Source organism: Cynocephalus volans, chromosome 2, assembly GCF_027409185.1.
Source record: "Cynocephalus volans isolate mCynVol1 chromosome 2, mCynVol1.pri, whole genome shotgun sequence".
In the NCBI taxonomy this organism is placed as follows: domain Eukaryota; kingdom Metazoa; phylum Chordata; class Mammalia; order Dermoptera; family Cynocephalidae; genus Cynocephalus; species Cynocephalus volans.
In genome coordinates this window covers 207,602,924-207,629,795 of record NC_084461.1, presented here as the reverse complement: position 1 = coordinate 207,629,795, position 26,872 = coordinate 207,602,924, and the positions used below count along the sequence as shown (strand labels likewise).

Genomic DNA, 26,872 nt, shown 5'->3' with positions numbered 1-26,872 from the left:
TGCCGCTGTCAGCACCATTGGAGGGTGGGGCTCACTTACAGGATACACCTCAAGTCAGGCTTCCTCAGGTCCAGTCAGTTGCTGAACCCAACCCTGCTGGGAGTCTCAAGCCCAGGAAGGGTGCTCACCAGGGTCACCCAATGTGCAGAAGGCAGAGGCCCCATGGATCCCTTGGCATGTGACATGTGCAAGGTGACAAGAACGTCATCTGGGCTGTGCTCAGTGGATTCATAATCACTGCACATAAGACGCACAGAAAAAAAGGCTTAAATGGTTACCCCAGGGTGGCATGATTATCAAATGTTTGTTTCCCTGTAATTTTATACATCTTAAGAATTATCTCCAAAATGTTTTTTAAAAAATAAAAAGAAACCTCCAGATACTTCACCCTGGGCGGCATGTGTCTAGGCTATGCAAGGGCTTCCATTCTTAGGGGCAGCTATGACGCCGTTTCTGGGGTCTCAGCACCTGTCAGAGAAGCTTAGAGGTCACAGAACTCAGCTGGGCCATCCCTGTGTCAGGTCCACGGACTGGATGCAGCCCAGGTGTGACCAAGTGCACCACGGGGAGGGCTCGTCCTGAGGGGCTGAAGGCTGGGTTCAGAGGTGCCTCCCTCTTTGCCACAGCTAGTCCCAGGAGGCTGCAGGGTCCTGGCCTGCAATGTCAGAGGGAGAGCAGGGAGGGAGGGGCAAGCTAGAAAACCCAAGCCTGTTGTTTTTCAGCAATTTTAATACATTCAAGAATGTTTACTAGAACAACATAAAAAAGTATTGTCGGTCAGCAGAAGCCTTGATCGAGAGAAACAAAACTGGCCCTTTTGCAGTAAAGTTTGTGCTTATAGGGAACAGAGGCAAGATGACTTCCGGGACGCTTCATATCAGATGCTGCTGGAGCAAGAGCACCTCCAGATATCTCTTTTAAACACATATGACCATCCATAATCATTTCCATAAAGCCATTGGTGCTATAAGGATCCTATTAGAAAAGGTAAAAGTAATGCTTCTGGAATCACCTCACCTGTGACCCACATGCAAACATGAGCAGCAGACCTGGGTGGGGGTCTTGAGGTGAGCCTCTGCCCACCCCTCTGCCTTGCCGCTGACACCTGAGCATGATGCTGGGACCACGAATTCCCAGAAAGGAAATGCCATCCAAGTGCATACAGCCCATCAGCAGTGGCCACCTTCCTCCAACACCTTCCGCCAGAAGATTCCAGCTACCCCTACCTCATAGCAAGAGCTGCCAGGGCTGGGCCCACGTGGCCAGCAAGGGACAACGTTGTGAACTGCAGATCCAGTAAAGTCTTTTCATTCATAGGACAAAATAGCCCCACCCAATGACATAATAAATAAAAACATGACCGTGGATCAGATGGCCCTGGGTCCAGACAGGTGGAAAGCCTCCTTGAAGGCAAATGAGAGCAGAAGAGGGAACTCAGAAAAACTGAGTGGAGAGACATTTAAATACAATGATTCTTACAGGATAGTCACTCACACTGACAGCATAATTGACCGTCAACAGAGCAACTCAGGCCCAGCAACTCAGGAACAAGAACAGAACTCAGTCAGGGAGGACTGGGCCAGGCATCTAGGAAGTCAGCGTCTTCAGGGGTCTTCCGGTACGCTCCACTGCTTGACTCTGCTTGCCTGGCCTCTCTCAAAGAGCTGCCAGCCAGGGGTGACAGCCTGAGTTGCCAGGGTAGGACGTGCGGGCAGGGCTGATGGGCAGCTCCTGGCCACCTGGTGGTACACTAGCAGGCTGCATGCACACACAGCCCATTTACTAATAACCACATTCTTTTCTAGGCTACAGACATGCTGAACTCTCAATCTAGAAGAATCATGCTAGAACACAGAACCCTCAGCGCACGGTCGGGCTGGGTAGGCCTCCTGGGAGCCCCTCTTTGCGTCAGATCCATGAGGCAGCGAACCCACTTCCACTTGTGGCTGGTCTTCCTCGTGGTGCTTTGCAGGTGCCAAACACAGTTGTATTCTGGAAGTTGCAGGTCTTGACACTGTTCAAACCAACAGCAACTGTGTTACGCACACATGAGACATGGACTCCGTTTCCAAAAAGGGCTGTTGAGTCCCAGCCTGAGTCGTCTCAACAGACTGACCACCTTTAAATAAGGCTTTGGTTCAAACAGTGCAGACCTGGTACCTGGGGAAAGGCAGGACAGGGCAGCGGGGCCATCTCTACCACCGAACCCCAATCCATCCCACCCTGGCCATGGAGGGCGACAGGCTACCCTTACAAGGAAAGTTAAGGCACTTTCTTAAATTCTTGCCTAGAAGGATTATGTCTCGGTGACTCAGAAGTGACTTTAAATGACCCTGTCTGGGCTCTCTAAAGTTATTTACATTTTTCTCTGCTACTTGCTACTTCATTCCTTGCTCTTGCCATGTTAATGTCCAGATTTTGTGTTTTATTTCTATGCTTATTAAAACAATTAACTTTGGTACTAATAGACAGGAGCTTTTCCCCCAATATTGCTCAAAACAAAACAAAAATTTTAACCAGGAGAAATCCTTATGACCAAGTCTTTTGTCCAGAAACCTAAAGCAGAGCTGGGCCACAAACCGCTTCCAGGCTGGATGACAGGTGGCAGGGCACCAGGCGAGGGGACTACACAGCTTCCTGCTGATAAGGCCTGGCAGTGTGAACTCAGTGGCAGAACCTGAGGGCCGGGATGCCCATGCTGTAACTGTCTTGATACTCTCTTAGCTCAAGTTGAGAACCCCTAGATTGTGCTGGCCAGGAGAGCCCTGTCATGGGGAAGGGGTGGCTGCCTGACTTCTGTGGGGAGGCACTCAAACAAGGCCCACATAAAGGCCAAAGCTGCTGCATTCCAGTGCTGGGCTGCAGGAACCTCTGCCAGGTACTGATTTACCTCCATGGTTCTCCCCGATGACGGAGCCTCCACTGGCCAGCGGTTGAGAAGTACTGTGGCTAAAGTTTTCACCAACCCCCGTTTTTCCCACATAATTTATTCCTTTCCCCATGTTTAGCTATGCATAAGCCTTTGTTTTACACTCAGGAGCAGTAATGAAGTTCAATATTCTCTTGAGAAGGAAAATTCCAGCAGCCAATTGCCCACAGATCTCCAAATGGATGGGTCACGTGGGAGAAGCACTGGTCTGAGCAGAATCTCCTGACATGGAGATTCCGGGCTGGACGCTCATACACTGCAGGGCAGCCCATACACTTCAGAGAGTTGCTGAAAGCTTTATGGGGGTGCGTAGCTAATGGCATTGGTGTCATTTGGAAACTGCGGATGGTCCCCCAGCTGTCAGGGCAGCTCCTCCTGGTGGGCTCAGGTTTCAAAGTACTTGTAGATGGCTGTCACGTACAGCATCACATTTTGCCAATCCGGCCGTTCAGTCCGCACCATTTCATTAATGTCCTAACAGAAGGAAGAGGCTCAGTTAGAATCGCTGTCACCAACAGCCTGTCCCAATTCCCTCTCACCACAGCAATATGGGCTCTTGGGGTTAGAGAGGGTCTTCAAGGATTTTTGGTCTAAGCTGATCAAGTTTCAAAGGCGTCTCCCTCCATCTCCACCAAGTGCCCCAGGCACTGCAGCCCCTGCTTGAGCCCCACCCCAGGGCACACGCGGGTCAGCCTTCCTGCTCCCCACAATGGCTCCCCAAGGCTGAAGAGCTTCGTCTAGTCCAGGGGGAATCTCCTCCCACCACCCGCCTCTATTCTTAAGCCCCTCCTGCTGTAGGGCCTGGGAGAGCTTCCCTGTGTTGGGGGCTCCCAGAACCAACATGCTGATGACCTTCAACAGGAGCAATAGTCTGAAACCATCAAAGACGCTGTTCTTTAACTGTGTTCTGCAGTATACCAGGGACCTGTTATCTGTGAATTGATATTGTAGGAAAATGAACGTGGGAAAGTGGGCCCACCCCACAACCCTGGTGTCTCAGAGCTTTTAACATGTGACTGGAGGCCTCCAAAAGGGACATGCTGTTGCTGAACAGCATCAGTAGCTTCCCGAGGGAGCTGGTCTGAGAGGATCCTTCCCATGGGTGAGGAACACAGAATGTGCTGCTGAGCACGCAGGATGGAGAGGGCCACCCATTGGTGACGTGGTATGGAAAACAGAAAACCTGTTTGTTCAATGCAAGAATCTTGATTATAAAGCTTTTTAGAGTGGGGAGACTGGCACTTTTTATATAGTAGAACTTTACACATGTGATGTGAAATATCCAGTAATGGGAAAATATTTCAATAACTACAACACTTCTTGCTATATAGTTGACCAAGAAGTCACCCTAAAAAAACATATTTCTATGAATTTAGAAGATAAGTTTGTGGCATGAACACTCTTTTACTATAAATATGAGTGTAAATACTTCTGCAAAGCTCAACCAGTTGTTACAAGTTAGGGTGATGGGTACCCAGGATGGGGAAGTGGCCCTGAAGGGCTATGGGGGATTCTGGGGTCCTAGGAATGTCCTGTGGCTTGATTCTCCTTATGAGGTTCTCTCCTTTGTGGAAATCCCCTGGGCTATGCACTCTGATCTGTGTGTGCTCAGTTTCCATTATGAAAATCCGGCTTGCTGATGGGAAGAGCCCCCGATAGAAGCCCACCAGCAGGGGCTGGACAGAGGCCTAAGAAGAACCTAACAGCCCACAGGTTTTCTATGCCCCATCTCTCATGCCGTGAGCAGTCATTTCCTACGGCCCTCGTGAAGTGGTGCAGAAGCTGGTTCAGACTCTGCCGCCACATGCCATGCTCAGGGTTTGTCCTGCTTTCGCTCTAGACTGACAAAGGCAGGCAGATATTCCTGCTGGAATGTGCCCTTGACAGTGACATAACTGTGTGATGATGTTTTTCTTCTGAACAGAAGGATTCTGTTAAGGAAGAGGTGACCATAAGGAACAGTCCTGCACAAGGTCTGCCAGGGCCTGCGGTCATGAGCCACCCCACCACTTGGGGCACTTCCCGCGAGGCATAAAAGTGCCACCACGGCAGGGGTGAAATCCCATGTCTGTACCCACCCTCAGCCACAGGCCACCCTGCCAGTGACCATACAGTAATCAGCTTAAAAAGAACAAAGCTCCATTGTTGGGTGGTAGGGGAGAGAGGGAGGAGGGAGGGAGGTTTTGGTAATTGGCCACAATAACCAACCACGTTGTATATTGACAAAATAAAATAAAATTAAAACAAACAAACAAACAAAAAAAGAACAAAGCTCTTCCTAATCAGGAGGAGGACCCTGCCAGTGACTTCTCAGTAGGGACGGGGACTCACCAGTGTGGATTTGATGCCAACACTTTCAGCTGCCTGGAAGGCCAGAGTGAAGTTCCTTCTCTGTAAAAGAAACCGTGTCACTGCAGTGTATGTACAAGGCGAGGAGAAAGGCTCCACAACCTCCACAGGCCACCAGGAAACATGTGCCTGAAGGACCAACACTCGCCTCCACCTGGTGCCAAAGCAAACCCACATGGGAGCCTGGAGCTGCCTGGTCTATACCAAGTGCCCCTCCCAGGGTCCTGCCCACTGCCCTCCCCTAATCAGCGGTGGAACAACCCACAAACACCTGCTCCTTCCTCAGTACAGAAAGGTTCTCTTTGACATAACAACCCAGAGCCACCTGGGTACATACTCAAAAAGCTAGTAAGAAACACCTATCAAAAGAGTTTTGTCCCCTGTGGGGATCTTCCAGGGTGGTGTGCAGGGGTGGGGGCTGATGTGGGAGGAGGCAGGGGACTGGATAGAAGCTCTGGGCCTAAATCCTCTCCCCCTACCCAGAGGAGCTCACTGGATGGGACATCTCAAACCACGGCCTGGGACTGCACAGGGCTAGTGTTTCTTGCCAGTTCTGAGACCCAGAGTGACAGTCCTGGCCCTGAGGTGGCAGCAGGCCAGCCTGGTCTGGCTGGCTCTGGCCACTTTGTGGTGAAGCCCTTGATCCTAAATATCATCATCACCCAGGAAGGACGGCTTCCTTAGTATCATTGTCACCCAGGATTGCTCTCTCTGGAAATGACACATGGCGAAGTGTGAAGCAGCCAAATGTCCACACAAGCCAGTCCCTGACACAAGGTGGGTCAGCATCAATGACCTGATCCCAGAATTAGACTGGCTGCAGCAAGGCTTTCACAAACCACAGCAGCAGTGTGGTCCCAAGTTCTCGCCCCCACCACTTCTCAACTCACCTTATCCTGGCTATTCAGTTCTTGATATGGAATGTGGGCTGGAAGATACGTATGCAGCAGGGCGCAGAAGGCCAGCCCATCGTTCCAGCTGCTGCTGAAGTTTGTGATGTCAATATTCTGAAGGAAAAAAAGAAAAACAGGTAAGTAACACAAGCTGCAATCCTCTCAGGAGATGCTGAGGAGGACGGAGGAGGCTTCAGATGCCATGTAGCCTCCAAAACACAAAGCCAACCCCTGGGCAGGGTGAGCCTCTAGACAAAGCACAGCATGTTGGGGGGCCATGCCCCAAGATCCACCTGCTGTCTGTGACTCCCCCATCCACCCAACCCACCTGTGGGGATTGCTGCCCCACCTGTATGACACATGGTGTCTGTGACATGATACATAAGCTGCTCCATACACTGAGGCCTCTAGGCTGCCCAGGGTGGCCTCTACCATGACCGGCTGGGGTGGCAGTATAGACTAGAGAACGAGAGTGACAACCAATAGACTCTGAAGCACCATTTATGAAAAGGTAACTCCCTCTCCATTGTTTGTTAAAGCACTTCAAAGCCTCTCTAAGTCAGCGTGGCGCTCAGGGTGTCCACACATGAAGATGCTGCACTGTCCACCGCGCTGACATCTGCACTGATGCAAACAGGAGGAATGCGGCCACCTGAGCACGGGTCAAGGCCTCACCACCAAATCATTCTTATGACCACTGCAGTTTTAAAAATACAGGTTTCACTGAAAGATGTCCTTGATGACGCAGGTATAGAACCCATTGATGTGATTAAGTGACTAGACACCCCTGTGCACACATGTTGTTAGTGCCCTGTGTGGAGCAGTGGGAAGCAGCACAGGGCTCCTGAGCTCTGCCGATGAGCCCCCTCACCTGGGAGAACCTTGGGGTGCCAGAGAGGAGCAGGGCGGTTCCATGTTAAGAAAAGTTATAATTCAGCTTGGCCTCCCTGATTAGGGACTCTGTGCAAAGATGTGTGGTGCAACGTGGAGACGTGGCCATCTGCTGACATTTGCTCGCATTAGGAGCTGGTTAACACCAGGCTGCGAGCTCTCCAAACTGCCTCTCAGAGAACAACCTCAACTTTCTTCTAAGGGTCCCCTTACTCCATATCTAAAGTAAGGTACTTGCAACTAGAAAAGGAACATGTCATTCAGAATACTTTATCGTAGGACATTGCAACCCAGCTGGTAGGTAGCCCTTACCCTTATTTGACCTTTTGAAGATGAAACGATACATTTAAATTCTGAATTTAATTTATTTACATAAAGTCACACTCTGAGCGATGATGCTCAGAAAGGCCAGGACACTTGCCCAGCCATAGAACAAAGGCAGGTCTAAGTCCAAAGCCTGTCCCCACTCCTCCTGTGACTCCCACTGGTCCTTGTGACTAAGTGCCTGGAAAGGCACAAGAAGAACAAGAAGGCTGGGCATCATCACATGGAGAGCAGGGCAGGAAGCTTTTTAATAACATATCCAGCTCCATGCGAGGCCAATGGCAGCATCTCGCCTCAAGAAGTCACGTTCACGTCTGTGGGAAAACAAACATCCACTTCCTGCCACGGTCGCCCCTTCTGCTCCTTGAAATGCAGGCAGTTCGGGCAGGGTCACGGACGCGCCTGGCCTCCCCACGCTGTGGCAACTTCAGGCAGAGGCTGCTGCACCCTAGCTGTCCAGCTGGCTATGGGAACCCTGGCCTTAGCTTCTCAAGACTGACTCACCATCCCATATAGGGGGAGGCTGCTGCTCCCGACCCCCAGCCCAACCCAGGACCTCCAGGAAGAGCGAGGCTTCATTCACAACACACGCCACAGTGATTTGAAACAAGAGGGAACCACGGCCCCTGAGTTCCAGGCTAGGGGAGTTAACACTTGAGTACCTGACAACCAAAATCTCAAATCAAGACAACTAAAGCCCAAACCAATGCAGGCTGGCCAGGGGTCCTACCTCCCTTAACCCTCTGTGGGTTGCAGGGGAGGCAGGCTTGGCTACCCCACCCCCAGTTCACTGCTACATGGTAAGCAGGAGGCAGACGACTCCAAGGCCAGCACGTAGCAAACCCAAATGAAACCTGAGTACCCACTCGCTCCTCTGCCTGTTAACCCCCATCCAAAGATCCTGTGGGGAAAATGAGCCAGGCTTTGAAATGGGGTGCTTCCAAGCAAGTGGGGGGAAAGCCTGCAGCATGAGAGAGCAAGCCCTTTGCTCCCAATCTCACCAGTTACTTCAATGTTTTGTGTTTTTTGGCAGCTGGGTGGTACAGGGATCGAACCCTGGACCTTGGTGTTATCAGCACCACTCTCTAACCAACTGAGCTACCCAGCCAGCTCTACTTCATTCTTTTTAATGTTTGGGGCTGAAAAGTCTAACTAAGGAAATAATGTTGACTGAATATACAAAGGTCCACAAACAACAAAGCTGGGTTCTCTGAGGCTGAAAAGCACACTGCTGGGGAAAGCTCCCTGGTTTCCTCTCTAGAGCTCTCATTATATGGCAGTCCATTAATACAATGACAGGGTAAGTATTTTGCAGATGAAATACAGAGAAAGGTGGAAAAATCATACTGAATCACCAGAGAAACGGTTTCTCTCTTTCCCACCCAGTGAAGCCATGATGAGCACCCAGTGATGGCTCCTGCACACCCCTACCCTCCAGTGGCCACTACCTGCACAACCCACCAAGTGTTCCCAAACTTGGACCACAATGGGCTCCCAGCTGCCAGGGGAGAGCTGGGATGGGCAGGAGATCCTGGGGCCTTCACCCCGAGTTTTTGCAGGCAGCTAGCAGAAGCCACCTCTTGCCATCTCCCCCTAACACGTCTGCTCCCTGCCTGGAGCCCACAGAATGGCACAGGAGGAGCTTGATCCCCGCTGGCATGAGGTTGGGGGCTAAACTTTCCATTGCTTTCTGAGGTGGCAACAGGTACCAGAAGTTGACTCTGCCTGGACTGCTGGTCCTTGCAACATGTTATCACTTTGCCTGCCCAGGAAAGCCAGAAAAAGTGTTGACCCAGGGTTTTCTTGGCAATTGAGGAAAAAAGCTTTGTCCCTTGGATAAAAACAACTAAACCTGCTAGTATAAAGCTTGCAGGCAGGGATTTGGGCCAGGTCTGATACCTCCTGGGCATGCACTTCTTAGAGCCCATCTTGGGCTTCTGTAAAGTGGACGTACAAATCCCAGCCCATGCAAGGTGATGAGTTGTTAACCCCCTTTGAAACTGTGATGTGTTTTACACACAGGTAAGGGATTTTTATGGTTCTGTTTATTTATTGTGGAGGAGGTAGGCAGTGTGTGGCAGATGATACCACTTCAATCCAGGATACCATTAAGCAACAGAATCACTACTCATTCCCTCCCTGGAGCCCTGCCACTGCTCCTCACCACCCTCATGTAATGTGTAAACCTCCCCCTACCTTCATATGAAAATACGGAGCAATACCACAGGAGTTTTGGTGTGTGGTACCCTTCCTTCTCTTGCCCACCCCCCGCCCTGGGAGGTTTGGATGAGGAACTCAGATGACAAACTATCTCAAAATCCCAACTCCTAAAGTATTCACTCAAAACACATAGGTAGGAAACTTGCTCCACAATTGCTTGTCTCAAAGCGATCCATGTGCCACAAGGCAGAGCCTGTCACTCAGGCAGAAGTGGCTAGCCCCAAGCGTGGATTTGCTTTTTGTAGACCTACAAAGGTTTTACTGGGATCAGCATAAAAACAGAGAATTGAAGGACCAAGAGCCATGTTCTTACATTAACGGTAAAGGAGACCTTCCCCTTGGAGGCAAGGGGACACAACAACACCCTTAGGTCTGCAGCCTGAGGATGGAATCCGCACATGAATGTGGCCAAGGCCGTGCATCTGGGCACTGCTCGGGGGAAGGGCAGCCAAGCCTGCTGGTCAGAGGATCCGGGAACAGATCACTCTTTGGGAGGATTCATTAGCCCATTCAGTGATCTTAACCCACCACCAGGCCCCAGCAATAGGTCTTGGCTCTCATGGGCAGTCGTCTTGTAGGTGGTCCTGACAGGTGGACCCAACAAAGTCCAGGGCTCAAGAAAGGCTTCAAAGGGAAGCATGGTTGAACTGGGATCAGAAGAGCAGAAGAAGGGCCTGCCCGCGGCTCACTTGGGAGAGCGTGGTGCTGACAACACCAAGTCAAGGGTTAGGATCCCCTTACTGGTCATCTTTAAAAAAAAAAAAAAAAAAAAAAAGCCAAAGCGAGCAGGGGAAGGGGTGGTGAGGGTTAAGAGGCTGGCTGAGCAGCAACTGCAGAGATCCATGGCAGGAATGGACTGGTGAGGAAAGGGAGGGCTCATGAGATATGGGGGAGCTAAAGCAAACTGGACGTGGTGACAGACTGGATATGAGGAGGGAGTATGTGCAGTGCCAAGGACCACCTTTCTGTGGGGAGAACTGAACGCCAGAGGTAACCTTCAGGGAGGTGGAGCTCACCAGAGAAGGGTGGGTGTCTAGGCGATGAAGAGGTGTGCTTTTCACGCATTAAGTTTCAGGTACCTTGGAGACACCCACAGGATGCCCGATGGTGCTGTGCTCAAGAGGGGCAATGCAGGGGGCCAGCCCGTGGCTCAATCGGGAGAGTGCGGTGCTGATAACACCAAGGCCATGGGTTCGGATCCCATGTAGGGATGTCCAGTTAGCTCCCTGGGTGAGCGTGGTGCTGACAACACCAAGTCAAGGGTTAAGATCCCCTTACCAGTCATCTTTTTTTAAAACAAAAAAAAAGAGGGGCAATGCAGGGAAATAGAAAAAGCGGTGACACCAGTGTCCCAGGTGGAATGCCCTAGGGATGGCTGCAGGGAGAAAGAAGGTGGCCTCAAACAGGATACAGGGGAAGGCTAGAGATGGGGGAGAGAAACAGAAGGCAACGGAAGAGTGCTTAGAACAAGACAGAGGCCAACACAGTAGTGCCACTGAGAGGCCAAGAGGACTTAATAAAACCTTCTGAAGTGAGTAACTTTGGTTTGCTAGTAATCACTGTGAGCAATGGCAAATTAAGGGAAGAGTAGTCATGAAGGAGGTTTTAAGAAGCCAGCACAGCACACAATTAAATGATCTAAGTAGTTACAACTTTCACAAATACACTTTCTGCAACATGTTCATTTCACAAAGATTGCCCATTTTTTAGAAAAGAGGCATTTTCAGTACTTAAAGGAAAGTCCTTATCTTCCAGGGATTTCCCTCCCAGTGAAAGCCATTTCTGCTTTGCAGATTAACAAAGGGCCGCAGGGCTGAGGCCTTCTGCTCTGCACTTGTGTCCTGACTCCTCCATAGACAGCTTCTGCAGCAGGCCAGCAGAGGCCTTTAAAATAACTTTTTCTTAGAGCCAAAACTCACTTATTTTGAGAGGAAAACACCCACTAATGGACAGACTTTCTCTTGTTCACTATTCACAGGCAATGGTGCCAATCTCTCTAAGAAGGAAACAATATTCTTTATAAAAGAGACACAGAAAACATACTAGTAATTATAATGCAAGTTTCCTATTGATGAATTCAGATTTTCCAGTTAGTATTCAGGTCAATTGAGGACTTTTCTACTCTACAAGATAATTCTACGTTTGGATTAGAATGAACAAAAACAAGAGAGTTATGATATGTGCCAGAACGCAAGTTCAAAAAGGCCTCTGCACAGACCCAGCTGAGGAGTCCCACTTAATCTTAAACGCACATGTCCTTCCATCTAGGAAATGTCGACTAAGATATGTGACGGAGGACAGACATGGCCTGCCTTACAGTGCCACTGATGTCCTTTCCGCCCTCAGAAAGACCCTGACTTAGACTTGTGAAATCAATGCTGACACCCCCACCCTTCTGAGGGACTGGCTGAGATGCCCTCTACTGCTCCTGCAGCTTCAGAGAGACAGACCATCTCTGTCCGTGGCCTTCAGGTGTGCTGTTTCAGTGCTCCTTGTATGCACTGAAAGTTGAGGGGTGGGGTATGAAAGCCAAGAAATTACACAACTCTCCACAAGAAAGATTAAAAGTATTTCATAAAATATCTTAAAATGCTTTTATTTGTCTTAAGTTTAAGGGCCGTAAAATACCACATGCTTTTAAAATAGCTATTAAGGTTGTGATCTATTTAAAGAAATGCCACTTTTATAGGCACAGGGAAAGAAGCCAAATGCCATGATTCACCTCCCTGTGACAGGCGCAAGCATCCATTTCCTTATGCCTGTCTGAGCTGTCGAGAGTGGTGTCCATTGGTCCACGTGCAGGTAGAGGCGGTCCTTGCTAGAACCAGCTTCACAAGGAATGCCACACCGCTGAGCTGCCATCCAGCTCTTACAATGAAACCTGTTGAGGGGTCACAGCCCACTCTTCCGGAGGTTGGAGTGAGTTATCAACAAAACCTCTGTCCATAGCATCCACTCCCCATGCTGTGGGGCAGGACTAAGAGGGTATTTGGGAACCTGAATGAGATGGGTGGGGATACCTTTTGTGTGTGTGGTATGGTGGGGGAGAAAGAATGTCTAAAAGAGAGGAAAAACTTAATCGAGTTGGCTTTTATCCCTCCTGGTAGTGGCTGTTAAACACAATGCCTGGAAGGCCGTGGTAGTGATGAGTGGGGGCCTGCTCGGTTGCCTGGGGTTGCTGGCCAACTCTGGCTGCAAATCTAAGGGTGTGCTCTGGGGACTACAGTGCTCTGTCTCCTTCTTGAAGTTGAGCCAAGCTCTGCTCCAGGTCAGGGGAGTGGAAACAGCATGTTTTCAGGGACAGTCCAGGCTCAGCTCATCATGAAGTTCAGGTGTTGGTACTTAGGTGGTAAAGAGGAAGAGAAGGCAGGAAGCCAGGGCAGGCAGCACAGGGTGAGCCAGCACCTCTGAAGATAGAGCCCTGCACCTTGTGCCCTTTGTTGTGGGAAGGGGTTCCAGTAAGGACCCTCAATCCTCACTGTGCACCAGAATCATTAACAAATTTTTTTTCAAGTTTTCATACTTTCGGTTCTACCCCAGAGAGGCTGATCCAACTGCTCAGGAGTGGGCCTGGGCATCATTTTCTTAAATGGTCCCCAGTTGACCTGAATCTACAGCCAAGAGGAGGATCACTGATGTAAAACCTGAAGGTGGGTGCTCAGTGCAAGGGACTGGAACATCTAAAATGATAAATCCATGAGTTCGTGATGATGCTTACAAAAGCGCACCCAGCCAAACCATTGTGATCCTGAGTGCTGAGAAGGATCAAGACCTGACAAAACTTTCCTGACCAAACTATACATCAAGGCAACTGAAAAACAATGAAGAATTTCTCTGTAAGGAGAAATTTTACTAATATATGAACAAAGGAGTGACTGACAATTAGAATGACACCATTTGGCAAGAATGGCCAGTGACATCACAGAAAGAGATAGCCATCCTACCGTAAAGGACAGACACAACCCTACAGCTGATCTATCTGTGCCAAAAATGTGAACTGGAATCACATCTACCCTCCAGCTCTATCTACAGTTTATTCCAGGGGCAACAAGGATGTAATCAGCAGAATCTAAAATGTGGAATGCTCTATGGTACACATAATCCGGTTCCTTCAAAAAGAAACTAAAGGGAAAAGAGAGAGAAGGGAATTTATGGACTGAAAGAGATTTAAAAGACACACATTATCCAAATGCAATGCAGGAAACTTATTTGAACTCTAAGTGTCTGATGACATTAAATCTCTGGGGTTTGCTTTAGAATCCTCCAGGTGGGAGTGGGGAGAGTGGGAGGACACTGTGCTAATGACTTGTAGCTGGGGAAGGGGGGTATACATGAATGTCATTTTATATTCTCACCAACTTTAGTGTATATTTGAAAATTTCCATTAAGAACAAACACGCAGAAAGAAAAATAATCCAACTGTCCAAATATAAGAATGGGCAAAGATCATAAATACATATTTCTCCAGAGAAGATATATAACAGTGGCCAATACACACACGAAAAGATGGTTAAAACACCATCAGTCATTAGGAAAATGCAAATCCAAACCATAAGGATATGCACTTCACATCCATTATGATGGCTATTTTTTTTTTAAAAAAAGAAAGTGGGAATAACAATGTTAGGATGTACAGAAACTAGAGCCCTTGCATGCTGCTGGTGGTAATGTAAAATGCTGCAGCTGCTGAGAAAGAGAATCTGGCAGTTCCTCTATAAGTTAAACATAGAGTTACCATATGACCCAACAATTCCACTCCACGGTATATACCTAAAAGAACTGAAAATAGATGTTCAAACGAATACCTGTACAGGAATGTTCACAGCAGCTTTCGTCACAATAGCCACAAGGTGGAAACAACTCAAATGTCCATCAATGGATAAATGAATAAACAGAATGTCGTATAGCCATGTACTGGACTATTTTTCAGCCATAAAAAGGAATGAAGTCCTGACACACATGCTACAATGTGGATAAATCTTGAACCATTATGCTAAGTGGAAAGCTGGACATGAAAGGCCACATATTGCTTGATTACATTTATATATGGAATATCCAGAATAGTCAAATCCAGAGACAGAAAGACTAGTGGTTGTCAGGTGCTGGGGGAGGGGGAGGACTGACTGCTTACAAGTAGAAAGTTTCCACTTGGTGTGATGGAAAATTCTAGAACTAGGTAGTGGTGATGGATGCACAACATTGTGAATGTACTTCATGTCACTGAATGGTACATTTAAAATGGGTAAACGGTCAATTTTGTTATATGTTTTACCACAATTAAAAAAAAAAACTTGGCAGTCCAGCCAGTTAGCTCAGTTGGTTAGAGTGCAGTGTTATAATACCAAGCTCAAGGGTTCATATCCCTATACTGGCCAACTGCCAAAAAAAAAAAAAGTTGACATATGTTCTGAAGTAGTTTATGCCCAATAACTCCATACACCAGGTAGATCTCATAAGATCTCTTATCCTGAAGTGTTTACTGAGAAGTTACACTGCTTAAACTCAGAAGATTCATGAATTGGTTTTATGGGAATCTGTTATGGCCCTGCTTTAGAAATTTAAAAAAAAATATTTCTTAAAAACAAACAAGTAGCTGAGAGTAGGAGGCAGGGTATCTGTCAGCTTCCTTCACCACTATGAAAAACTAAGCACCTCTGTTAACTCAAATGGATCATAATATATCATCCTCTGTGAGTAGCTATTCAAAAGCCCAAGAAAGGGACCTGATTTTGCCACAGTGATGCTCAATATGCTCAAAGTAGCAAGCACACTTCTAGGACACAGCTTCAACTACACTGAAACGTCACAGAAACAAAATCTAAGGTATAATAAAACTTTTTGGGTTTAATGTGCTATAACTTTTTTTTTTAGTCAAATGAACCTACTTTGAGGGAACGGTTAGGGTCAGCACATGTCACTCTAAGAGGTAAAGATTAATGTCCCCATATGCTTCCCATAAATCCCTCCAAAACGAGACTTCATGGAGGAGCAAACAGGAACAATGATGTCTGTTTTCTGAGAACTCAGTAAACTGCCACCGGGAAGAGATGGGTGTTAGTGACAGCCAATGGCTGGGTCACAGCTGACGAACAAACTGGGTATGCTTGAGCAGTTTTTTTAGCAGCTTAGCAATTAGTTCTGTCTTTTCTAGTTAATATTTCCACAGATTTAGTTTAGCTTTGGCAGGGGTTATTACTCACTAAAATGCAAATTCGACTAAAGAGGACACCCACAGTAATCCTCAAGCCACATTCATCCTGGCACGTGCTCTGGGTAAGGGCTGGGGCTGAGGAGGAAGAGAGGGTGAGAATGCAGAAGTCGTGCCCTTGTCCTAACCTCCAACAGCTTCCCCAATCTCTTTAAGAGAACAGGTGTGTTTGAGGGAAAGAAAATTAGGCATTCCAAAACATCCTTTGAGGTCTTCTTTAGTTTATCCTCAGGACAAAGGTCATTAATTTTGTACTCAGGCTCTGAAAGAGACAGATGGAGTGAAATCTGGACGGGACAAGAGGCTGCCCTACGTTACCAGCCACACGACTCACATGGAAACTTTGTTCAGATGCCTTCTCTGGGAAAAGGCTCTTCGGTCTGTGCTAGACCTTCTGGTTACAGGAAGAAGTCTTTACTTGATTACAGGAAGAAGCTCTTCAAGATGACTGTTCCTCCATTTTAAGTATTAGAAAATTCTTTATAGTGATTTGAAAGCTACCTCTCTGTAGATCATCATTTGAAGAGGAGAGTGGTGTGGCAAAAGTATCACGGGTTTTCAGAGTCCCATGGACCTAGGCTTTGAATGCTGGTGTCACTTCATACTATCTATGGGATTATGGGTATACAGTTTTAATTTGTATGAGTCTCACTTTCCTTGTATATAAAATGGAAAAAATAACCAGTTATGAGGATTTAACAAGACAAAGTTTGTAAGGTATTTGGTATGGCTTCTCCGCCTGGAGCTCAACATATCCTGTCTTCTCTCCTGCCTCCCTCTGCTCCTCTCTCTGAGATAGTGCGGCTTCCACCTTCTTAACACAAAACAAGTGTGAAACACAGGACTGCTCCCCCTACCCCAGGAGAGGCCTCTGAGTACCAGAAGACAGCTACACAGGTTCCCGAGTCCCTCTTCTCTAGTCAACACCCCCAGACTTCAAGAGATCCTGCCATCTGGCCAGAAATGAAGATCTGCTGGCTCTGTGAGCAGCCACAGAAACTCTAACACAGGTTGGCCACAGTATGTATTACAATTATCTGCACTTATACGACTGTGTTGCTCTTTCTTAGGCTCCTTAAGGGTGGGCTTAATCTTAACCAAGTGCTGAACAGAAAACCTGGCACACTCTTAAGGTGCTCAGCAAAGGTTTGCTCAATAACGTGGTGGCATAAGAAAACTCTGAGGAAAAGTAGAGAAAACCCAGAAGCAAAGTCCAGAGAATTAGAAAGCTTCAGTATAGACTCAGGCTTAAAAAAAAAGAAATAGGAAAAAAATATGCTTCACTTCTAGAAATGAGGGCTCCCAAAAATATGATGCCACTTTATGAAGCATAAAGGATAGATACAGAGTGTATTTGGACTTGTTCAAATACGTAATTTTTGAAAAATATAATTTATGCAAAAAGGGATAAACTACCACACTGAGACTACAGTGTACTATTAATTCAATACAGAGCAAAAAGATTTAGACCACTGCATTGGATGTTGATGCCCTATACAGGCTTTGGATGCCTCATTATTCTCTTGGTACCCACACTTCAGGGGAAAATCGCCCACCTGCCTCACCCCTCAGAACACTTGATGTGTGCCAGGATGGAATGGGAGCCTGAAAGGACGGCTGGTCTTCCCTGGTACAGCACTTCCCATTTCAGAAATTGTAGGTAATGCATTTAGACTGACCCAGGACATCCAGGCCATCTAAGAACAGGCAGCCTGGACGTGAAATGCCCCATGGTCTTGCAATAGCTTGGGAAGGAAATGATCTCAGGAAAGAGATGCTCAATATAGCATGTTCACCTTACAATGAACTTATTATATTGCTTACAGCAGGAACTGAAGTGTTCTTTTAAAATCTGTCAGCATATTAGTTTCTACACCTACAAATGCCATTTTGGCAGAGGAAAAATGGCAAAACATCTAAAAAAGGTAACACACCTGTGGCACCACCCTCTTGTACTTCTCTCCAGAGCCCCTACCTCAATGGTTTCCTTACCTTTCCTTTAGTACAATAAATGATTAAGGGAAACCATAAAACATCTTACTTCAGACCGAATATAATAATATACTGCCACTGGAAGAAAGTGACCGGCAGAGTTGTCACCAGGACTCCAGAGGGGAGCCAGTGTTCCACCAGGGCAGCTCTGTGCACAGCATGTTACTCCTGACCCCTACTTACTTATTCTGGTTTAAAGTTACATACGAGTTGATTACCAGTTTTTTCTTGCCATTTGCTTTATAAAACACATAGGGATGCAGCAAGAGAGGGTTTTGTACCATAAGGAGGAATACACTGGCAGCAGAAGCAAAAGGGCCACACAAAACTTGATTTCTACACAGTACAGTAAATGAGTGTTTGTAATGACAAATCTGAGTCATAAAAAAGGTTAAGTTACGTCTGGGAGAAGGCATAATTTTAAAAGGCCTGGAAATAATATTATGTTTCATAAATAATTTTGGAATTTCCTTGAGGGCAAAGGTCACACTCTAGACTGCACTCTATTCCTCCTTGTATTTAATTACCTCTCTGGCTGTGCAAAGGGCTAAATATATATTTCAAGATTGATTTCAAGCAAAAAAATAAAAACTTTCACAAGTTCAGATGCCTGTAAGGCGAGAACTGTTAGCATTAGGAAGATGTATCCACCAAGACAGCCTCCCCACCACAGGAAGGACAAATCTGAGGGATCATTGTTACTCAACATCAAGGCCAAGAGCAGAATCTGCCCTACTTAGCAACTTAAGCCCAAGAAGATCATAACCTTTGTTTTCTCTACAATTAATTTTCTCTCAAAAACACCAAGATGAAAAGTGTGGTGCATTATTAACAACAGGGATCCAAAAATCCATTCTTCTGCAATCCTTCAAAAAGTCTTAATGAGCCTGTTGCTCTTTTTCCTCTCTCCTTTCTGGAGCAGCCTTCACAGTCCCTGATGAAACACCCCTCCCTTGGAGAAGATATGTCCTCTTCCTTTCCCCTCAGTCCCTCTCTGGTATAATGGGGCATCTTGTACATATCAGTATGATCATGCTATCTTCAAGCCACTCTTAAATCCTTCATTCTTTCTACCACATGTAACCTCCCCAACTTAAATAAGTGTCCATAGGCCAAAAAGTTCATCTCAATCCATATCTCACACCACATACAGATATGAACTCAAAATAAAGCATAGATCCTAATGTATAAAACTATTTATGAAATGTTCAAAGGAAAACACAGGAGAAAGTGTTTGTGATCTTGGGTTAGTCAATCATTTCTTACACACAACACCAAAGGCAAGCATGTTCCATAAATGAAAAAATAAATTTATACACTGAATGTTGTTAATAGTAAGAACTTCCGCACTTTTTTTTTTTCCAAATTCTCCCCGACCGCTGCCTGCGCAGCCGTTGAGGGGAACAGGGGGCAGGCGGGGAAGAAGTGGGACGGGACCCCCGCCGCTCCCCCCGCGGGCACGGGTGGCAGCGGGGTGCGCCAGCGTCTGCCGGGCTCCCCGGGGCGCGTCCGCGATACCTGCCACAGCTGGGGCAATCCATAGGAGGGGCTCGTGTCCAGAGTTGCCACCACCGCCGTCCCCCACCCCCCTGTGCCCCACCCCACGCAAACTTCCGCACTTTGAAAGACATGTTAAGAGGGTAAAAAAGCAAGTCACAGACTGGTAGAAAATATCTGCAAATCATATATTTCATAAAGGACTTGAATCTAGAATATTTTTAAAAATCTCAAAACTCATTAAGAAACAATGTAAGAAAACGGGCAAAAGATCTGAACAGACACTTCACTAAAGAGATATATGGTGGCAAATAAGTACATGGAGAGATCCTCAATACTATTAATTATTAGGCAATTGCAAAATTAAAACCATGATGAGATAAACACCTTTTGAATGGCTAGCGGCTGACCAGACAGTCTTGGCGAGAACGTGAAGGAGCTAGAACTTACACACTACTACTGGGAAACTAAAATGGGATAGCCACTTGGGAAGACAGTTTGGCAGCTTCTTAAAATGTTAAACCTATACCTTATACATGATTCAGACATTCCACTTTTATATTCAATGGTCTAGATGTTTTTATGCAATGGACTGAATGTTCCTGTTCTCCCAAAATTCATGTTGAAATCCTAACTCCCAAAGTGATATTAGGAAGTAGAACCCTTGGGAGGTAATTAGTTCATAAGGATGGAGCCCCCATGAATGAGATTAGTGCTCTTATAATAAAAGGGACCCTAGATAGCTCTCATTCTTTTTTCTACCATGTGAGGACACAAAACAGCTGTCTACAATCCAGAAGACAGCCCTCACAAGAACTCGACCATACTGGCACCTTGATCTCAGACCTCCAGCCTCCAGAACTGTGAAAAGTAAGTTTCTGTTGTTTATAAGCCACCTAGTCTATGGTACTACAGCCCAAATTGAGTAAGACAACATATAAACACCTGCACACGAATGTTCACAGGAGTTTTACTTACAATAAACAATAAGGAGAAAGAAAAATGTCTATCAACAGCTGAATGAATAAACAAATTGTGGTATATCCATAAAATGGACTACTACTCAGGAGAAAAAAAAGGAACTATTAATATACACAACATAAATGAATCTCAAAATAATTATGCTAAGTAAAAGAAGCCGGAAAACCTCTCCCCCAACTGTACACACTATGATCCCATTTATATAAAATTATAAAAAATACAAATAATATACAGTTATAGCAGATCAGTGATTGCCTGGGGATAAAGGATGTTGGTGGCAAGAGAGCAGGACAAAGGGAATACAATGGGGCACATGGAAACTTTGGTGGTAGTGATATGTTCATTATATATAGTTATAGTTTCATAGGGGCATACACGCCAAAAATTATCAAATTGTAAACTTTAAGTATATGCAGTTTATTATATGTCAATTATACCTCAATACATCTATAAAAAAAAAATCCCAGGGCCACAAACACATTTAGATACCACGTAGGCTCTCTCAGTTTTCAAGCTTTTTACGTATTCCCTGTGTTTCAGGATTTTGTAATTGAACGTAGTACAGGTTTAAACCATGCCAGAACTGGATACAGTCTAGATACAGTCCAAGAGACTCTATGAAAAGGTGACATCTGCTGGTAGACATCCTGGGGGGTGCTAAAAGGCACAGGGTCATCATCTTTGTGTGTTCTAGGACGCAAACTAAATCTTAGGTGATCCACTACAAAGTCAGCAGATGCAAACACATCCAGCTTACATATAAGGTACTTCAAAGTTTGTGAAAAAACAGAATTAAGAGATAATACAAATCTTTCCATGAACTTTTTTAAGTACCCTCATAATATAAAATTCTTTGCCAGACTTTGTCAATTATTCTCACCCTCATATTGCCTAATCTATCCAGATTCCCTCTCATTTGTGAGGCAATGTTTTTTTTTTTAAAAAAGCATTATGAGTACAGGGTTCTGCTGGATCACTGCGATGTTATTAGCTTCTCTAATTACTTAAATAAGAGATAACAGACTCTGTGGCAGATTAGGTTTTCCAAAAATGGCCACAGCAATATTTCCTGCCTCACACCTTCTACAGAACTCTGCTACACCCCATCAAGAGGTGGAGCCCATTTTCCCTTCTTGTAACTGGGCAGCTATAAATTCTGACAAAGACAATGTGACAAAACAGATGACTCCTGACTTCCAAGACTAGGTCATAAAAAGTGAGGTGGCTTCTGCCTGTCTCTCTCTCAGGACACTTGCCCTCGGAATGCAGCTACCACATTGTGAGGAAGCCCAGGCCACATGTAAGAGAGGCTATGGGTAGGTGTTCCCGTCATAGCCCCAGTGAAAGTCTCAGCCAACAGCCACCATCAACCAGCAGACTTGTGAGGGATGGAGCCGTCAGATGATTCCAGCCCTTCGGTGGCAATGAGTCACCTCAAATGAAACTGAGTAGAGATGAGATATTCCCATTAAGTCCCACCCAAATTATAGATTCATGAGCTAAATAGATGTTGTCATTCTTTTAAGCCATTAAGTTCTGGATAGTGTTTGTAGATAACCAAACCAGCCTCCTTTCTCTGGGATCTGAAGAGCCCGTTCAGAAAGGAAACTAGTTTATCTTTCCCTCTCCCTATAGTGTCTAATGGCTAATTACCCTTTCTATAATTATTTAACATGGGGCAGCAATAGGGCACCTTTACATATAAACTGCTTCTACAAATGAAGAGGTCACCACAAATTGCTGGAATAATCTCAGGCTAAACTCATTTGTGAAAATCCAGAGCAATCATGCATATAATGAAATCAACCTGTCAAACTTTGATTCTGCAGAAGCCACATTGTTCGACTCTGTAGAGGCCACATTGTTACGCTGACATCCTATACAATGTGGACAAAGCACAAGAAAAAAAGATTTCTCATGATGTGAGGAGGTAAAGGACTATGCATGCTATTTGAGATAATATATAAAAATTATTTAAGATGCAGACAATTTAATGATTCTGTGTAGGGAAAATGAAATATAAATGGTCAGGGTCCTGAGGGGGTTCAGAGTCTTGCCAAGCATTTGATGTAAATATGCACGTGTGCCCAGGTGTTCCTTGGTTGTCTAATGTAATTGTGTATGTGCACCCAGGTGTCCTGGGTTATCAGACTTACGTATAAAGGATGAATGGCTCTGATCCATGGTGCCCTCCATCCCCAGGATGCCCCTGGGGGGCTACGGGGAGACTGCCACCGCTGCTGCTGCTGGATCTGCTGTAAGCTGCCACTGCTGCTGAGGAAGCTGAGGACTGATGACTAAATTCGTGTCATTTGCCAATGGCTCCCAGGATATTTCCCAATTACCTAGCACGGACCTGTGTATGAGGGGTCTGGTGATCCAGCCAGGCATGTGAGGAGTCTGGTGACCCAGCCTGGCCTGTGAGGGGTCTGTGACCCAGTCTGTACAACGGGTTTAAAGGGTCTGTGAGCCCTAGCCTTCGCAATACAACTGGAAAACTTAGTGTAACTAAAATAATGAAATATTTTGGCTTTAGTTATGAATTGCCTAGCCATACAACTGGTGTTGTCACATAGCAATACAATTGGCTATACTGGCAGGATTCCGACAATTGCCCTAACCCTCCATTCTGCTTTTAGCAAAATAATAAAGAGCTCTTGAAAATGTTACTTACCTTCTATTTCTCAGTATTACTCATAATAAAAAATACCTTCTGTAGTGGATTGAATGATGTCCCCCAAAACTCACTGAAGCTTGAATTGTGTCCCCAAGTTTTATGTATTAGAAACTTGCTCCCCACTGTGACTGTTAAGAGGGTGGGAAATCCTATTATGGTAATTGAAAGGTGGAGCCTTGAAGAGGTGATTGGATTGTAGGATCACGCCTTAGGGAATGGATTAAAAATGGTGCTCAGGGGCATGGTTCTGAGGACTTTAAAAAGAGAGTGAATGAGCAGCTAGCTCTCTCTTTCGCTCTCTTTGCTTCTACCATCTTGCAATGTGAACCCCCTGGGTCACTTTTGCCACCACCAGATGGACTTTGGACTTCCCAGCCTCAGAAACTGTAAGCAATAAATGTTGTTTTTCTTTATAAATCACCCAGTTCCGGGTATTTTGTTATAAGCAATAAAAACGGACTAATACACCTTCTTACTGGAAACTCACTGAAGAGTCTAGGACATTGCTGGGGAGGCGGGATAGCTCAGAAGATACAGCCTGGGGCTGGGACCTTGGAAACCCAATTATATGGTCTCAGGCAAGCATGTCACCTCTCTGATCTGCAGCTCCCTCAGCTGGGAAACAAAAGCCCCAGCCATCATGATTCTAGGGGCTGTCCCAAGTCTGACTTCCTCAATTTCTGAGAATAGAATTTTGGGAGCTGATTCAGATGAAGTACTTTACATCATATCTAAGGAAATGCATCCTGAGACAACTTTTTAAAATCTAACCAAGAGCACTGGCAATCAAACCATTTTATACTACATTCAGCAGGTTTTCTCTACATCATTCGTGGGAGTTAAGTAGAGAAAGAATGCAAGGAAAAGGAACAGAACCTTGAGCTAAGAAGAAAAACAAGCCTCCATAGCTCCACTCAAACTCCTCAGATCCCTCCCTCCTCCACCACTTCTACGAGCCCATACTGTTAATGAAGTCAAAACAGGTACATCCAAGCAACTGCTATTGCTGTTTATAGACCATGCCTCCACCAAGCAGCTAGAAGGGCACCATTACTGAGTTACTTTCCAAATTTATGGGCTTTGAATGTAGCTCTGAAAGATGCTCACCATGAGGAAAGTAAAAATACACATATAAGAACTAATTACCATGTGGAATTCCTCCACTCCTTTACCTGAGTAGGAAAATCTAATTTGTGTCAGCTGCGGGGGGGGGGGGGGGGGGGGGGGGGGGGGGGAACTTGACTGAGTGGTCTTCTCATCTACCACACAATAAAAACGCCAATCAAACTAGTTTATGGCAATGGCACTAAGCAATTAATTTTAAAAATTTTAGCCCTGACATTTTTGGAAATAGATGTTAACAGCTGCTGTCAAAATCATGTTTAAACAGAATGCAGTTAAGTACATTGTGATTCTGGGAAAACTTTGTTTCCCAGCTACTATTTTTGGCATTACAAGGAATCCCCTGAAAACAGGAAATAGTTCTTTCACTCCACTGTGACTGAGAAGCCATCACCTAGCTTTCACTCTGTGCAATTTTAAAGAACAAAGGCCGGAGAAGAGAGCCCTGGGATGCGAACTCTTTCTATTCCTTGGTGGCTCCCTGTAGAAATGTAAAGTTCTTGCCTGACCTCTGTGTGTTTACTGGACAAAGACACCTTGTCATCAGGACGGAAAATGATTAGACTCTAGAAATTTTTATGGCTTCACTGTGGAGAACTTAAGAGTATATATAATCCACATAAATAACGGGTGGGACTACAAAACCGGCCATTCTTTTTCTCCTTTGTTCAAGTATTTTTAACCCCTGGAACACAGTGATATTTACAAACAATAAGATCTTTCTGTATACTTAGTTTCCACACAAAGTGACAATGTAAAATGAAAACATTTAGACTTTCGGCCTAGATTTGATTCAGATCAAAACCCTTATCTACGGCCTGCACCTTTTTTATTTTTTAACTCTGGGCAGTCATTCCTGTGACTTATGATTCCAGTTATAGAAGAGGAAATTAAACCAACTAAGCTTTGCTTTGACTATCAGAAATTCCTAATGCATTATTTTAACTACATTCTGTCTAATGGCAGAACTCCCAGCTTTCCCTAACCTTCCTCATTCCATCCTCCACCATACAAGTCCTAACTCTAATCATAAAGAGAAGATGCTAGGAAGGTGAAAAGGGGAGAAAAAGGAGGAGGAATTGAGGGAAGAGGGCCATTTTGTAACATTTTCCAGAGAGACTAATGTCCTCGATAAGAAAGTGGGGAGGGCTGAGCCCGTGGCGCACTCGGTAGCGTGCTGCGCTAGCAGCGCGGCGACGCTCCCGCTGCCGCGGGTTCAGATCCTATATAAGGATGAGCGGTGCACTCCCTGGCTGAGCGCCGGTCACGGAAAAAAAAAAAAAAAAAAAAGAAAGTGGGGAGAGGGTATCAGCAGGAATAACATTCCCCCTTCAACACTGGACACGTTAAGAGGAAAAGGGATCAAGTGTGTAGAGGAAGCTTCTCTATTCTCTTTTACCAGAAAGAATGAGGAGAAACCTGAGCTTTTGGTGCCCATCTCTTCAGGTTAGGAAAATTACCTTTAGACATAGAACCCAGAAGCTGAAATGTTGGGAATGAATAGTGGCCTAAGGGAGTGTGGCTAACACCAAGTGCCAATCTCATGTCTGGGTTATGCAGGTAGCAAATATCATGCTAAACACTTCGCGTAATTTATGAAGAGAACTTCCTTTTCTACTATTTGTCTACAGACAGTCTATTATTACATAGGAAGCGGTGAAGGACTGAGCTATTTATATTTGTCTACTAGTTCTTACTCTACTGTCTCTTCAAAACAGGGGAACACTCAATTCAGGAAGACTAAAGGATAACTGATGCTTTGTTTTTGTTTAGTGAAAGAGGACAGGGAAAGTAAAAAAAGAATAGAAAAATGAAGCATGCTAGGGAAACTCCTGGCTGTAAAGAGGCTGACAAATCCTTTCCCTAAAAAACATATATAAAACTGCGCAATGAGCTGGCTGGTTGGCTTAGTTGGTTAGAGAGTGGTGCTGATAACAACAAGGTCCAGAGTTCAATCCCTGTACCAGCCAGCTGTCACCCACCCCCACCCCCCTCAGTCCCCATCAAAAAAAAAGTAATACTCAACTATATGCCACCTACAAGAAATGCACTAGAAAAACATACACTATGTTAAATGCAATCAAAAGAAAGCAAAAGTGGTTATAATATTATCAAAGTAGATTTCAGAGAAAGATTATCAGGGATAGAGAATGTCATTACATAGAGACAGAAGTAATTTCTCAAGAGTACATAATCCTAAAGATTTATGGACCTAATAACAAAAGAAACAAAGCAAAATATAGAAAGCATAAACTCAGAACTGTAAGGACAACTAGAGAAATCCACAATTATATTCAAGAAATTTTAATATCCCTCTCTCAATAACTGAGTAAGTAGACAAAAACAAACATAGGAAGATATAGTCAATACTCTCAACCAATGGGATCTAACAGACATTTACAGAACATTTCTCAAACAGCAGCAGAACAGCATTCTTTCACACTGTACACGGAACATTACCAAGACCATATTCTGGGTCCCAAAATGACTCTCAATAAATTTAAAAGGATTCGAAAGTCACAGAAAGGATGTCTCAGAGCACAATGGAATTAAGTTAGAAATCAGTAACAGAAAGATCTCTGGAAAACCCTCAAATATCTGGATAAATACCATACTTCTACATACGACATGGGTCAAAAAAGAAATCCAAGGGGAAATTAGAGAGTATTTTGAATGAAAATGAAAACACAACATATCAAAATTTGTGAGATACTAATAAAACAGTTTTAACATACTAGAAAAGAAGAAAAGCTTCAAATCAAGACAACAACTTTCTCCTTAAGAAGCTA

At 45.3% G+C, this 26,872-nt stretch overlaps 1 protein-coding gene across 7 annotated transcripts in view; it reads right to left on the bottom strand.

Moving 5' to 3' along the window:
• Nucleotides 1–722: 722 nt before the first annotated feature.
• SPECC1L (sperm antigen with calponin homology and coiled-coil domains 1 like) overlaps nucleotides 723–26,872 on the bottom strand; it is a 138,896-nt gene continuing 112,746 nt past the window's right edge. For all 7 annotated transcript variants that reach the window (XM_063085323.1, XM_063085326.1, XM_063085324.1 and 4 more), the window contains 3 exons: nucleotides 6,169–6,285; nucleotides 5,261–5,320; nucleotides 723–3,403 (listed from right to left, as the gene is read on the bottom strand). In XM_063085323.1, coding sequence (XP_062941393.1) covers nucleotides 3,314–3,403; nucleotides 5,261–5,320; nucleotides 6,169–6,285 — 267 coding nt within the window. In that variant the 3' untranslated portion in view covers nucleotides 723–3,313. The remainder of the gene's footprint in view (nucleotides 3,404–5,260; nucleotides 5,321–6,168; nucleotides 6,286–26,872) is intronic.